Source organism: Callithrix jacchus, chromosome 7, assembly GCF_049354715.1.
Source record: "Callithrix jacchus isolate 240 chromosome 7, calJac240_pri, whole genome shotgun sequence".
Classification (NCBI taxonomy): Eukaryota; Metazoa; Chordata; class Mammalia; order Primates; family Cebidae; genus Callithrix; species Callithrix jacchus.
The window spans coordinates 56,089,966-56,106,466 of NC_133508.1; the positions used below are offsets into that span (position 1 = coordinate 56,089,966).

A 16,501-nucleotide genomic window follows, 5' to 3' on the forward strand; every position below is an offset into this window, starting at 1 on the left:
TGTGACAATGAAAAGTACTACAAGCTCCCCACAAAAATGTTGCTGTTATTCCTTTCTGATTAATAAACCTGGACAGGTAGAACCAATTCAATTACTTTTCCCATACTTTGATTCCATCATTTAATTCTTGTTTTGAGAGTGCACATTACAGGTTAAAAATCACTGCATGATAACAGTCAAAAATAACAAACTGTAAAGTAATAAAAAAGAAATTATACTATTCAGAGAACTTGTCAGAAGAGCTTTTATGCCAAAAAAGAAATGAATGTAGCCAACTATTTCCACTGCCTTTGGCTATTAGGAAAGAGATTTGGTTTTAATAGGAGTTTCCCTCATTGCACCTCCCTTCACTCTCAGCCTTGTTGTTACATTCCACCAGGAAAAATACAGTGGGTCTTTGGCATTCAAGGAGGTTTATGATTTCTCAAATCCAGCATTAGGGCTATTTGATCCTAAAATGGGGAACAGAAAGCAAAGCCTTTTAGGAAAACAAACTGCTTTGAAGACTTCTAACCATGTAAACAAAAATGGCAAATACAGGTCCATTTAAAGAGGATTTAGATGATTAATCTGAGCTTCCCCCAAGGAAAAAAATTCTTTAAAATTTGTCCAAAAAAGACTGCAAGTTCCTCTAAGTGGTTTCATGCTGAAAGCAAAATAACCAAGGACAGAGTTGGCTTCCCTGCTTGTCTTTCAAAAAAACAGGTCAGGATAAAATTGGTTCTGTTCAAGATTGTGGTTCCAGCTAATGATTATAACCAAATCCCCCATGTGCTGCAGGAAGACTTTATTTCCAGACCAAAGTTGACATACTTGTTTTTTTAACAGCCCATCTCCAACTCCATCCCTCTTCTACCCTCCCCACTCTAAACATTACAGCAAGGCCTCAAAGCCACAGATTAACTACAAAGAAGTCAAACAAATAAAAAAGGAAATAACCTTCTCCCTTCTCTATAGGCCTTCTCTGGGAGGTATCTTACCTGTCCCAAACTTTAAGGCATTCAGGGACGTCAGGGTCACCTTGAGCACTGGCTTTATGTTGCCAGATGAGCAGGAGGCGTGAAAGCACAGAGAGGCTTTGAGGGTGAATGTACAAGGGCCAAGGGCCCTCAGAAAAAGGAGCCACTCCCAGCTGCTGCAACAGTGTGTTCTGACAAGAAAGACATGGAAGAGATCATCAGAAAACAGACGTGCAATAAAGTCAAAAGGTTACTCACGTTCTCAAAAGTAAGTTTGTTTGTTTTAATATTGGACACAGTATTTTAAAGAAAGGACCTAGAAATTCGGATTTTGGAATAGTCTGGATAAAGATCATTTAGGTCAAGAAATGAGAAAAACATGAATGCAAACTTACTGATCTAACTTAATTAACATCTACACTTAATGAGTGTCAGTCATGGGCTACTGAAAAAGGAAAAAGGCATTGAAATGAGCAGAATCAGGATAATTTTGTAAACCGACAAAAAATGAAAAGCTGTTGCCTTTGAAAGCAAACTTCTTGAACAACTGTAACAGCTAATAGTTTTACTTTCATAATCAGTTACATAATACAAATAACACCCAAAAGGGGAAGATCCAACAACTTATAGATCCGGTAACTTGCACTGGCAGTATGAGCAGAGCCTGTGAGATCTCTAGGCACCTAGAACTCATCAAAGCTGTTCTTTACCTCCACGTGCAGCATGTCTTTCACATAAGAATTAATTTTCAGCTCATTTAATTAAGCTGCAAATTATCTCCTTAAACACACACACACAAACTGAGCAAGATGCCAATGGAAAACCAGACAGATGCCTGCTTTCTCATTTGGCTTCAGAAGACACAAAGCATCGTTACTGTAGGATGTAGTATACATTTCTAAGTCTGCCAAATTAAATTATATTCTTATACTACATGCTCAAGGACCCTTCCTTGGAAATGAATGTTATGCAAAATGTCGCTGGCCTCAAGAGCAGTTTCCATGCACTGGACAGTTACCATACGTTGAGCTAAGCACAGAGCATACACTCTTGTCACACTGGATGTGCCAGGCAGGAAGTATAATGTGCTCCTTGGATGTGACAGGAGGTACTATGTGCTCTTTGTCACTGATGAGGGAAGATGAAGAACATGACCAAAGTTTTAAGGTCTCTAAGTGGTAAACCCAGGTTTATCTCTAAAATCATGTTTTTTTTTTTTTGTTTTTTTTTGTTTTTTGAGATAGAATCTCACTCAGTCACCCAGGCTGGAGTGCAACTGTGCAATCTCAGCTCACTGCAACCTCCACCTCCCAGGTGCAAGCAATTCTTGTGCCTCAGCCTACTAAGTAGCTGGGATTACAGGCATGTGCCACCATGCCTGGCTATTTTTTTATTTTTACTAGAGACAGGGTTTCACCTCATTGGCCAGGTTTGTATTAAACTTCTGGCCTCAAGTGATCCGCTGCCTCAGCCGCCCAAAGTGCCACAGTGCCCGGCCTCTACACCCAAGTTCTTAACCACTATGCTCAACACAGTCATAAACAATTTCTCAACCCCTAAGTTCAGTGAAACAATTTAAAAAAAATAAAATAAATCTTCCTGAACTACAAGAAAAATACTAACTGTAACACAATTCTAATAATGGAAAAATCTAAATGTTCAAATCAAGGGGCGTATCTAGCCATAAACAGGGATAAGTAACATATATTCCTTATAATGCTTTTTTTTTTTTTTTTTTTTTTAGGCGGAGTTTCCCTCTTGTTACCCAGACTGGAGTGCAATGGCGCAATCTCGGCTCACGACAAACTCCACCTCCTGGGTTCAGGCAATTCTCCTGCCTCAGCCTCCTAAGTAGCTGGGATTACAGGCACGTGCCACCATGCCCAGCTAATTTTTGTATTTTTAGTAGAGACCATGCTGACCAGGATGGTCTCGATCTCTTGACCTCGTGATCCACCCGTCTCGGCCTCCCAAAGTGCTGGGATTACAGGCGTGAGCCACCGCGCCCGACCCATAATGCTATTTTTTAGCGCTTCTTTTTTAGCTTTTGTTTTTCATCTTTGTGTCAGTTTTCAGGCCTCAGAGCCACAAAAATAAGCGAACATTCCACAGGAACCTGGTCTTTCCCTCCCACTCCCATCCTTCCTTCTCAGCTTTAAGAAAGGTAACTGACTCTCTAAAAAGTCAAACTGCACCACAGTCCATCTAGCAGCAGAACTCTGGCTGAGCCCTTCCTTCCTCCACTCCTCTTTCTTCTTTTTGAGATGGAGTTTCGCTCTTTTTGCCCAGGCTGGAGTGCAATGGTGCGATCTCGGCTCACCACAACCTCCGCCTCCTAGGTTCAAGCGATTCTCCTACCTCAGCCTCCCAAGTAGCTAGGTTTACAGGCATGCGCCACAACGCCTAGCTAATCTTGTATCTTTAGTAAGGACAAGGTTTCACCATGTTGGTCAGACTGGTCTCGAACTCCTGACCTAAGGTGATCTGCCCACCTTGGCCTCCCAAAGTGATGTGGTTATAGGCATGAGCCACCACACTTGGCCTTTTTTTTTTTTTTTGAGATGGAGTCTCACTCTGTTGCCCAGGCTGAAGTGCAGTGGCACAATCTCCGCTCACTGCAACCTCTACCTCCTAGGTTCAAGCAATTCTCCTGCTCAGCCTCCCAAGTAGTTGGAACTACAAGTGCACACCACCATGCCCAGCTAATTTTTATATTTTTAGTAGACACAGGGTTTCCACCATGTTGGCCAGGATGGTCTCTATCTCTTGACCTCGTGATCCATCCACCTCGGCCTCCCAAAGTGCTAGAATTACAGGCATGAGTCACCATGTCCAGCCCTCCACTCCTCTTTCATACTGGCATTTCTGAGGGTTCAGTCTCAGCCTTCAGCTCTTTTGCTAGTCTCACTGTTTCTTATTACTTCAAAAACTGTCCCACTTTAATTCCTGAATTTCAGACTCACATTCCCAACTATATTCTAGACACTGGCACCCAAAACTTCATCATCATTAAACTGAAACCTTAGGCCAAGCAATGTCTCATACCTACAGTCCCAGCTACATCCAAGACTGAGGTGGGAAGAAGATCACTTGGGTCAGGAGTTAGAGCAGCATGGGCAACACAGTGAAATACCATCTCTTTAAAAAAAAAAACAACAAGCAACTAGCTGGGCATGGTGGCATATGCACATAATCCCAAAAGGCTGAGGGAAAGAGTAAGGCTTGAGCCCAGAGTTCAAGACCAGCTTGGGAGGTACAGTAAGATCCGCACCTCTAAAACTAAATAAATAAATAAATAAAACAAAACCCAACCTCTCTTAGCCCCAAACCAACTCTCCTTCCTGATTTTCCTGCCCCTGTTAATGACAATAGCATCCTCTACTCTCATTTGAGTTTTAAACCCAGGCAATACCCAAGACTCCTTCCTTTCCATGCTCTTCACCCCATTCAAATAATGGCCCATGATCTCTGCAAAATGGCCTACACTATATCTCCCTCCTTTTTCATGATCTCACACTAATTCAAGTTATGTTTATTTCTTCAGTGTCTATAATAGTACCTGGCACATAGTAGGTTCTCAATAAGTATTTATCAAACAGATGAACCAAGAGACTGCAATAGTATTAAATAATAATACAATTATAAAGACATTTAACATTTAATAGTTACTAGTACTAGGTAACAAGCACTATTTTTGTTTTATTTGTCTTGTATGGTAAAATATCATAACATAAAATTTACCATTTCAACCATTTTTGCATAAACAGTTCTGTGGCATTAAGTACATACACATTATTCTGCAACCCTTACTACTATCCACATCCAAAATGTTTTCATCTTTCCCAAGTGAAACACTTTACACACTCAACACCAAGTCCCCATTTTCCCCTCCTCCCTCCCCCACCACTCTGTCTCTATGAATTTGACTACCTAAGTCCCTCATAAGTGGAACCATACAGGGCTGTACTTGTGCTTTGGTGACTAACTTATTTAGTATTATGCCTTTAAGGTTCATCCATATTATAGCATGAGTCAGACTTTCTTTCCTTCTGGAGGCTGTGTAACAGTCGTTGTATGGATGGATTACATTTGTTCACTTACACGTAACGGATGTAAGTGAAGTAGTATCTCACTGTGGTTCTGAGTCACACACATAGTGGAATATCATAGAGTAGTCCAAACAAGAACTACAGAAATAAATAACAACATAGATGAATCTTGGCAGTATAATACTATATCATAATATATGAAAAAAAGAGCCTGAAAAGACTACATAGAGCTTGATGTCATTTGCTATAAAACTACAAGCAGGCCAGGCGGGGTGGCTCACGCCTGTAATCCCAGCACTTTGGGAGACCGAGGTGGGCAGATCACGAGGTCAAGAGATCGAGACCATCCTGGCCAACATGGTGAAACCCCGTCTCTACTAAAAATACAAAAAAATTAGCTGTGCGTGGTGGTGCATGCCTGTAGTCCCAGTTACTCGGGAGGCTGAGGCAGGAGAATTGCTTGAACCCGAGAGGTGGAGGGTGCAGTGAGCTGAGGTCATGCCATTGCACTCCAGCCTGGTGCCTGGTGGTGGAATGAGACTCTGTCTCAAAAAAAAAAAAAAACTGCAAGCAATTTGTAAAACTTTTTTTAAATGTATGCAATATGGATTATATATGTAGATACACATATATATAAATACATGACTAAGGACATCAGGAACTTGAGATTTAGGAGTCAAGACAACAGCTACTTCAGTGGGGAGAAAACTGTAAGACTAGAAGTTTACAATCAATGTCCTAGATTTTGTTCTGCTGGTGGGTTTGCAAGTAGAAATCTATATGAGAGCACCTATCTCCTATAATTTGACGGATTCTTTTAAAACACAAAGTTTAACTTGTCTTTCTTCAATTACTAAGGATGCTAAACATTTTTCCTCTGTTTATTGACCACTTATAATTCTTTTTTTATAAACTGCCTGCTTGTGTATTTGTCTACTTTTCTGCTAACAAAATCATCAGGAGTTTCTGTTTGTTTTTGTGGGTTTTCCTTTTCTTTAAGCTTACTGACTTAGGATAAAGGCCACATTTTTTTCTTTCTCGAAATGATCCTAAATATAAGACACAGGGACATACTAGAATCATCTCTCAGTGCTCTTTCCAGGGAGGGGATTTAATGGCAAACTGTTCCTTAACAATTGGAGCTACAGACCAGGCACAGTGGTTCACGCTTGTAATCCCAGCACTTTGGGAGGCCAAGGCAGGTGGATCATTTGAGGACAGGAGTTCAAGACTAGCCTGACCAACATTGTGAAACCCCGTCTCTGCATAAAATACAAAAATTAGCCAGATATGGTGGCATGTGCCTATAATCCCAGCCACTTGGGAGGCTGAGGCAGAAGAATTGAACCCAGGAGACGGAGGTTGCAGCAAGCCAAGATCACGTCACTGCACTCCAGCTTGGGTGACAGAGCAAGACTCCATCTCAAAAAACAAACAAATAAAAAAACAATTGGAGCTACAGCCTGTGGAAGCTGGTGTAATGAGCTCTTGTCTAGATGGTCACAGCACACACCAACCTGCAGGTTAGGTGACTGAAGGTCAGAGGTTACCAGAGAGTGGTTGAAGTGATAGAGAGCTGCAGCAAACTCTTCATCTGATGAACCTTGAAAACAAGTAGAAAAGCCAATTATTTAAGTCGTTATTGAATGCACCACACCTCCCTGCCAAGAGCCAAACTCTGTGAGAAAAAAAATCCACCGGGCACATATCTTGTCTACTGACCCTTAAGTCCATCTTTGTCCACCTCCTTGATGATACTGGCTAAGGTGGCCATATGGTGTTCCGAAAGAGACACACTCAGATAGTTTCGGATAAAATTGTTCCGAGAGTTCAACATGGAAGAGGTGATGAAGTTCAAAATGTTGGAAGCCAGACCTAAGAACTGAAAGGAACACACAAAAACAGCTCTTATCAGGGTCATAAGCCCAGCGTTCCTACAAACTGATTACAAAGAGAAAATAAAATATCCTGATAGTTCTCATACAATAAACACAATGAATTAAAGAATCAGATTTTAAATCACTTACCATGGTCCTAAGTTTAATTATGAGAGTCTTTCCCATGTAATTCTACCAGTTACACAAAGTGGTATTCCAGTTTAATACAACAGAGGTTATAAAATAGTGCATTTTATAACAGGATTTCCAACTAGACTGACCCAATTCTTTTGTTCTCCTAAGGTCCTCTGTCCAGCTTCAATTCATTACTGATATATTCAATCCTGAAGCCTATATTAATGATTATTACACACACATATATAGAATTCCTGGCTCTTCACTTCCCTACTAAAATTAAATTGAATTATTGTATAAATGTTTTATGTCCACATCCTTGACTAGACTATAAGCTATATGAAGGCAAGAATTGTATCTAACTCACTCACATCATCAGAACAGGGACTGACACTTACTAGATAATCAATACTGGCTGAATCAACAGTTCAACCACAGCAGGCACTTATGCTATAGCAGACCTATGCTAAGCACTTTACAAATAGACTATCTTTAAGATGTCACAACACCTTTAGATGCAGGTACAATCACTCTCATATGATAGGAGACAAAACCAAGGCTGGAAAAAATTCAGATTCTTGCCCAAGGTCACAAAGCTATTAAGGGATAGAAGTAAGTTTCAAACCTACTTCTGATCAATTCTAAAAGCTAGTAGAGAAACAGTAACAGTCATACAAGTTATTTAATGAAACTTAATCAAGATATGTAAGTCCTAAGCGAAAATATCTTTAAACATTACAGTTATTCAACCTAAAAATAGTTCAAATGATCTACTTCTCATACCCCTAGCCCACCATGTCCACTTCCCCTAAACCTTAAAAACCTACTCTTACCAACTCAGGATCTTTGCGACTCGCCAAAATGTTGCCCTTCTCACCAGAGGTCTGCTTACTGGGGCTTTTAACCCGAGGAGAGCTTTCCAGTGGAGGAGGTGGGGGAGGGGGCGGAGGTGCTGCTTTCTCTTTACTGGGAGAAATAGTCTCCTCAAACCATTGCCCCAAAATAGGTTCGCTGTCATCATCTGAATAGAGAAAGTAACAAAACTAAATTTTAAAAAAATGCTTTTAGTGCATCTGCTTCCTAAAAGTGCTTAAGTCAAAAGAACACAAGAATATCCCAATTGTGATGGTGGTTACAAGGTTGCATATATTTGTCAAAACTCACCTAAATGCATACATAAAATAAGAGCGCCTTTCTGCATGTTAATTATATCCCAATCAAACTGATTTATTTTTTCTTTAAGGAGCCCAACAAAGAAAGAGAAACAACTTCACATTATTTTACTGGTAAAACATTTTCAAGAGCAAATTTATACTTGCCTTATCAACCATAAATCACAGGATGTAAGAATCATACCTCCCTCCGTATTTCACATTGCTCCCACAAACCTGACTATGAAAGAATCTGAGGTACTTACCTTATTCACTCTCTCATCAAACTAAGGCAGGGCATGCCAGTGTGTTCACTACCACAGTATTAGTTTCTCTACTCAAGCTTCCCTAAACTACGCCTATGACAACATCCAAACCCAACACCTCACTTGTGACCTTTTGAGTTTCACTGAGAAAGTTTAGAGCAGAGGTCACCAGATGATCCAACACAAGAAGAAATATGCAACAATTGAGATGTTTTCTGATTTTGGAGGAAAAGGAATGGAAAGTAACCTGGGCTTGGCTGAAACTTGTGTCCATTATTCATTCCTCAACAGCTCAACTTGCTCTTACATAACATGTCATCTTTGAGTGCACATAAAACCAAGGTCCAGGCTAAGCAAGTGAAAACAAAATGGAAGCTTTTGTTTGTTCAGGAAACTACAAGAACCTGCTGAGAACACTCCTGTTGCACTCTATAGCTTATCTCGGGGAGAGAGAAAAAAGTGGTCTCTACCTTGGCTGCTGTCCTCCTCCGTGCTACTGAAATCATCCTCATAGTAAGTATTGGAGTCAGTAGAGGCACTGGCATCACTGCTCATGGAGCCTTTCCTCTGCCGCTGCAGGACACATGCCTAGGAAAATGACAATTACAAAACCAGAGCTATCCTACTTAATCTCATTCACTGCATAAAAACTTTCTCCATAACTCACTATTTTTTTCGAAATCCAAGAAGTATGCCTCTTAATGGCTCCCTTAAGGACTTTCATCACTTTATCCCACAAAAACACTACTAACCAGAGATGTGGACAAGAATTGAAAAATGCAGTGTTACTACAGTGTCCTCTATGCTTCTGCTTCAGTATGCCCATCATCACAAACCACCACGTAGCCATGTGTATCACAACACTGATAATCAATAACTGATTCAAATGTTTGGACAGATTCAACCAGTTAAGAATTCTCACATCTGGCCAGGTGCAGTGGCTCATGCCTGTAATCCAGCACTTTGGGAGCCCAAGGCGAGTGGATCATGAGGTCAAGAGATCAAGACCATCCTGGCCAACATGGTAAAACCCCCTCTACTAATAATACAAAAAATTAGCTGGGTGTGGTGGCATGCACCTGTAGGACCCACTACTCAAGAGGCTGAGGGAGAAGAATTGTTTGAACCAGGGACGCAGAAACTGCAGTGAGCCGAGATTGCACCACTGCACTCCAGCCTGGGTGACGGAGCAAGACTCTGTCTCAAAAAAACAATTTCTTCTTCAACACCATTACCACAACTTTGGGTCTATAAAGGTCATGGTGAATAGTCAGTCTTATTCATTTCGAGAAGGTTACACACACACACATATATATATATATATATATATATATATATATATACACACACAATATATATATATATAGTATACATATATATACAATATATATATAGCATATATATATATAGTATACATATATATATACAATATATATATTGTATATATATAATAGGTTACACATATATATAATATATATTATATATCTATTTTATATGTCTTATATATATCTATTATATATATTATATATATATTACACATATTTTATATATATAAAATATATATTACATATATACATATAAAATGTATATATGTACATATACACACAATTATATGACATTCTTCCAAATTATCAGTGGCTTGACTCCCACCCACCTTTCTGTAGGAAGTTGAAAGTAACGTCAAGAGTAGGTTCATCAGTGGGACAGAGTCAATCAGCCGTTGAATCCTCTGTATGGAGGTGCTCTGAGCCATAATGCTCAGGGCTGCAGGAGGACCATCTGTCTCCCAACCCTGAAGGCAACAATATCAAAGGGAAATTAATGATACCACTCAGCCAGAAAAACAACCTGAGTTGATGGATCAAGCTAACTTGGCCAGAAGTGGATCCAGCAATCAAAATGCTGATTACCATGAGTATAACCTCCTCACCTTGTGAAGGGCCTCCACTTGTAGGTCTTGAAAGAGAGACGTTAGCAGTTTGATGGCATGGTTTGCCAATATTACTGAGAGGACCCCAAATCCCTGATGCCTACACAGAGAAAAAGGAAAATGCAAAGCTTAAAATAATTAACAATAAATCACAACCTCCGAAACAGATCTTGACATTTTGGGGTCTTAGACCCCTTCGAGACTCTGTGGGCCTTTCTTCAGAAAATAAATTATACATACATCATACTTCTGTAAATAATTCCTGAAGCTCACAATCTCCTTGAACCCCATCCACAGAGGGCCTAAGGATCTGCAAGGCTTCAGGTTAAGAACTCCTGGACTAGGCTAGGCATGGTGGCTCACACCTTAAATCTCAACACTTTTAGAGCCCGAGATGAGAGAATCACTTGAGCCCAGAAATTTGAGACCAGCCTGGCAACCTAGGGAGGGAGACCCTGTCTTTACAGAAAAATTAAAAAGTTAGCCAGGCGTGGTGGCATGTACCTATGGCCCCAGCTACTTTGGAGGCTGAGGTGCGCCACTGCACTTCAACCTGGATAGAACAAGACCCTGTCTCAAAACAAAAAGACAAATAAATAAAAAAGTAAGTAAGTAAAACCTCCTGGCATAGAAGAAACTCCCAAATCCAAAAATTTCTGGAATTTAAACAATCAATTCAAAGCTAACAGGTCATGCAAAGATGCTGACTTTTAAATATAGGTTGAACTTCTAAAGAATCATTATTTTGAAAAGAAAAAGGTTAAAATGGCCAAGTTCTATAAAATATCTGGAAACAAATCTAAGGGAATAAAAAGAGAGGCCAGGAGCAATGGTTCATGCCTATAATTCTAGCACTTTGAGAGACCAAGGTGGGAGGATCACTTGAGCCCAGAAGTTTAAGACCAACCTGGGCAAGATGGCAAGACCCCGCCCATCTCTACAAAATATTAAAAACTTAGCCAGGCATGGTGGCGCACACCTGTGGTGTCAGCTACCCAAGAGGCTGAGGCAGAAGGATCACCTGGAGTCCAGGAGGTGGAGGCTGCAGTGAACTGTGTTCATGTATTCATACTACTGCACTCCAACCTGGCCAATAGAGTAAGTCTCTTGTCTCAAAAACAAAAAAATAGAAAAGAAAATTATATTTGAGTGAAGAGTTTTCCTCCTGTTCAAAATGTCCACATAACAAAGGGTTAATGTATCTAATTTGCAAGCTCATATAAATCAAAAAGAAAAAGGAACAAACACAGGTCAGATGCAGTGGCTCACACCTTTATCCCAGCATTTTGTGGGGCCAAGGCAGGAAGATTGCTTGAGGCCAAGAGTGCATGACCAGCCTGGTCAACACAGAAAGACCCCATCTCTACAGAAAATTTTAAAAATTAGCTGGGCATGGTGGTGCAGGACTGTAGTCCTAGCTACTTAGGAGGCTGAGGTGGGAGGATCACCAGAGCCCAGAAGTTCAAGGTTATGGTGAGTAATGATTATAACATTGCACTCTAGCCTAGGAGACAAAGTGAGAATCTATCTCTGTAAAAATAATAAATAAAAAATTAAAAGAAAATTACAAATACCAAAGAGAAAACCAAGGCAAAGGACATAAGGTAGTTCACACACACACAAAAAAACATAAATGACCAATAAATACATGAAATGAAACACAATCACACTAATAATCAAAGAAATACAAATGCAGGAAATAGCACAGCATTTCCTCCTCCAAGATAATAAGCAAACATAAAGAGTAATGATACCCAATGTCAAAGAGGGCAAGGAGAAATGGGCATATAAACACACAGTTGGTGTCAATGCAAATTAGTGTTACTTTTCTAAAGACTAGTTTGACAAAACATTTCCAATTTTTAAATGTGTGAGCCCTTTGTCCTAACAACTGTACTTTTGGGAATTCATCCCAAGAAGACAATTAGTTTCCCAAAAGTTTATATTTCAGGAAGTTATCAAAGCAAAATTTTTCAAAACAAGACGTTTGGAACAATCTAAGTGCTTAGCAATAGGGGAATTAGTAATATACAGTAGTTGACAATTGTAATATACAATAGTTGACAATTATACCATTGTCAACTATGGTATATTTACATAATGGAATACTACTGGCCATTAAAAACTGACATTTTAATAGTGTCACTGAAAACATGTTGCAGTATTTCATATACACCGATCCCATTTCTGTAAACTTACATACTTTTTATATGTGCACAGAAAAATGTCTGAAAGAATGTTTACCAATTTGAGTGGTAGAATTTGGGATCATTTTTACCTTTCCTATTCATGCCCATCTGTATGGCTTGTCACTTATACAACGTACATGCATTCGTTTAAAATATGAAGAAACAATAGCCCTTTCAAAAGCATAACTGTTACTTCTAAGGATATGCTTCTTGGCATTCTTTCATTTCCCTTTGCAATGCCAAGAATGAAAATGGCCACTCATAAAATAAAAAACTATTGTTTGCTCTGGAACACTCTTACGTCCTTACTTTGCCTAGTATCTGCTGCCTACCATGTCAATACCTGTTTCAGCTTTCAGCTTAACTAGCATTTCTTTGGGGAAGCCTGCCCTGATGTTCCTGGCCAGGTCAAACGCCCCATTCCAATACTCTCTTAGATATAATTTGACATGGCTGGGCAGGTTGGCTCATGCCTGTAATCCCAGCACTTTGGGAGGCTGAGGCAGGTACATCACTTGAGGCCAAGAGTTCAATACCAGCCTTGCCAACACGGCGAAACCCCATCTCTAAGAAAAAATACAAAAAAGTTAGCTGGGCATGGTGGCGCTGTAATCCTAGCTACTTGGTGGTTGAGGCACAAGAATTGCTTGAACTTGGGAGGCAGAGGTTGCAGTGAGTTGAGATCGCACCACTACACTCCAGCCTGAGTGACAGAGCAAGACTCTGCTGAAAAAACAAAAAAAGATATATTTGTATGAATATCTACTTCATGTCTCTTGAGAATACATTCATTTTTATGTTCATCACAGCACTCCAGAACTAACACAGAGCCTGGGACAGAGAAGATGCTCAGAGGGTAATTTGTTAATGTGGTCCAGGATGTGACCTCTTCCTTAAACTCCAGACTCACATATCCACCTGCTTACTCAACATCTCACATAGAGGTCTGATAGTCCTCTGACACTCAGCATGGCCAAGATAACATTTTTATTTCTTCCCTTTCCTCCCACTCAACCCACTCCTAAACAAGTGTTCCCTGTATCAGTAAATTATATAACCCAGTGGCTCAAGCCAAAAAAATCATGGTCATCTTTTTCACACCCAATATGCAAGCCATCAGCAAATCCTTTCAGCTGTACCTTTCAAACATATTCCAAATTAACCTCTTTTCTCTGTCTTTGCCATATCACCCTATTCCAAGACATCTTCATCTCTCATCTGGAATAACACATTAGCTGCTAACTGTTCTCCCTCCTTCTTGTCTTATGCCCTGAAGTCTATTCTCAGATCACCAATAAATCAGGTCACATCTCTCCCATGTTTAATCCCTCTAACAGTTACTGACTGCACTTGGCCCTAGATGATCTGGCCACTGGCTACCTGTCTGACCTAATTTTCTACCACTCTCCCCCTTGGTTTCTCTATTTTAGCCACACTGACCTTGCTGATCCTCAGAAATGTCAATCATACTTCCACCTCAAACCTGAACAATTCTACGCCAAATATTTACATGGGTCTCTCTGTCACCTAACATATGGTCTATACATCATGTCTTTGAAGCCCTTTCTGGATCATCCTAACTAAAATAATAGCCCTGGGCTGGGTACAGTGGCTCACACCTATAATCCCAGCACTCTGGGAGGCTGAGGTGAGCAGATCACTTGAGGCCAGGAGTTTGAGACCCAGCTTGGCCTGGCCAACCTGGTAAAACCCCATCTCTACTAAAAACACAAAAATTAGACGGGTGTGGTAGCGTGTACCTGTAATCCCAGCAACTTGGGAGGCTGAGGTATGAGAATTGCTTGAACCTGGAAAGTGGAGGATACAGTGCACCATGATCAAGCCATTGCACCCCAGTCTGGGCAACAGAGTAAGACTCTGTCTCAAAAAAATAAAATTAAATTAAATTAAAATTAAACAGAATGTAGGCCAGGCACAGTGGCTCATGAGGTCAGGAGTTCAAGGCCAGCCTGACCAATACAGTGAAACCTCATTTCTACTAAAAATACAAAAATTAGCCAGGTGTGGTGGCACGCACTTGTAGTCCCAGCTACTTGGGAGGCAGAGAATTGTTTGAACCCAGGAGGCAGAGGTTGCAGTGAGCCAAGATCACACCACTGCACTCCAGCCTGGGCGACAAAACAAGACTCTGTCTCAAAATAAAATAAAATTAAAATGTCTAAAAAATAAATATATAATACAGTATAAAACCTCCTATGACTCTCCGGCCCCTCACTCTGACATCTTTTTCTTCACAACATTTATATATGACTATCTATAATCTACTTGTTAAGATTTGTTCACTGTTTCTCCAGACATAAAATAAACTCCATAAAGACAAAGACATTACTTTGTTTAGTGCTATATCCTCAATGCTTACAATAGGACGCAGTATATGATACAGATTGAATAAAAAATAAAATCCAGAAATACCTGGGCTTAGAAAATGAAACCTGAACGGCACATTGGTCATATCTCTTCTTTCCTAGCAAGCAGGAATTATTTCCCAGATTTTATCAAAACAATAGGAGGAAGTAAACCAGGGGGCTCTGATAATATTCCCATCTTATGGGTTATACATGCAAGTACCCAACTCCAGGTCAAACAAGCCCGCTTTACAAGACAGAAACATGTTTTCTCTGATTTGAACTTCATAAAATTCCTGAAATACACATTACATGGATATTTTTTCCCTCTGATAGATGATGAAATAGGATCAAAGAGAATGAGTGACTTTTCTAAAAATCACAAAGGTATGCTGTGGAGATAGTAGATCATGATCATTGTCTTAGTTCTTAAATTCAAACCAGGTAGGAAGGCAAATTTTCCTATTGATATGAAGAGGTCCTTGTCAATATAATATATTAAGGCAACAAAATAAAAGTTATAATCAAGTAGACACATACCCTTTTCCAGGCCCCAGTTTAGGAGAGCCCACTCCCTCTTTAGTACGAGAAAGGATGTCTCTGACTCGGAGGGCAGCCAGCGGGTCTTTCTCTTTCCCCTTATCAGCCAACGCAGTAGGACTGAGGTTCAGTATGAGGAAAAGGCTGTTTAACAAGCACCAAGCACCGAGCAACTGGAAATTCTGATAGTGCTATTGTAAAAAGCACAAAATAAAAAATATAATCACAGAGATATTCACATCTCAGAGAGGACAAGATAGGAAGTATGCTACAGAGATATGCTTCTTACCTCCCCACCAGCCCGGCGAGAACTGCTGATTGCTTGTCCAATCATGTCATAGATTTCAAGCTGTACAGTACCAAACAGACACAAAAATCTGAACAAGCTGGCATATTTCATCAGAAATGCTAACTCATACCCATATCAATTTGACTTGAAGAGTTCAGTATCCCCTTATAATGATACCATTCCATCACACTTTCCTTGACCTTCACATGGAGTTGACTTCCTCTTTTCATTTGGATCAAGTGTCACCGTCTCAGAAGACACCCCTCCTCCCAATCAAAAGCAGCATGCCTAGCTCCACATCAGATCACTGTTTTTTTCTTTTTCTATTTTTAAGACAGAGTTTCACTCTTGTTGTTCAGGCTGGAGTGCAATGGTGTGATACTGGCTCACTGCAACCTCTACCTCCCAGGCTCAGACAATTCTCCTGCCTCAGCCTCCCAAGTACCTGGAATTACAGGTATGCGCCACCAGGCCCGGCCAATTTTTGTATTTTTAGTAGAGACAGGGTTTCACCATGCTGGCCGTGCTGGTTTTGAACTCCTGACTTCAGGTGATCCACCCACCTCGGCCTCCCAAAGTGCTAGGATTACAGGCGGGAGCCACACACCCGGCCCAGATCACTTTCAATCATAATGTATCATTTCAGCACACTTAATCACAATCCAAAATTTTCCTGTTTACTGCATTCCCCTAAAAGTACACTGACACACATTAAGCCCTCAAACATATCTGCTGAATTAATGGCTAATC

General features: G+C 40.3%; 1 protein-coding gene across 50 annotated transcripts in view; it reads right to left on the reverse strand.

Moving 5' to 3' along the window:
• The window catches only part of UBR4 (ubiquitin protein ligase E3 component n-recognin 4), a 135,351-nt gene that overhangs the window by 102,352 nt on the left and 16,498 nt on the right, over positions 1-16,501 (reverse strand). For all 50 annotated transcript variants that reach the window (XM_078330570.1, XM_078330560.1, XM_078330554.1 and 47 more), the window contains exons 10-18: positions 15,752-15,811; positions 15,463-15,653; positions 10,368-10,467; positions 10,092-10,229; positions 8,908-9,025; positions 7,854-8,041; positions 6,731-6,890; positions 6,526-6,611; positions 981-1,150 (exon numbers count right to left, since the gene is read on the reverse strand). In XM_078330570.1, coding sequence (XP_078186696.1) covers positions 981-1,150; positions 6,526-6,611; positions 6,731-6,890; positions 7,854-8,041; positions 8,908-9,025; positions 10,092-10,229; positions 10,368-10,467; positions 15,463-15,653; positions 15,752-15,811 — 1,211 coding nt within the window. The remainder of the gene's footprint in view (positions 1-980; positions 1,151-6,525; positions 6,612-6,730; positions 6,891-7,853; positions 8,042-8,907; positions 9,026-10,091; positions 10,230-10,367; positions 10,468-15,462; positions 15,654-15,751; positions 15,812-16,501) is intronic.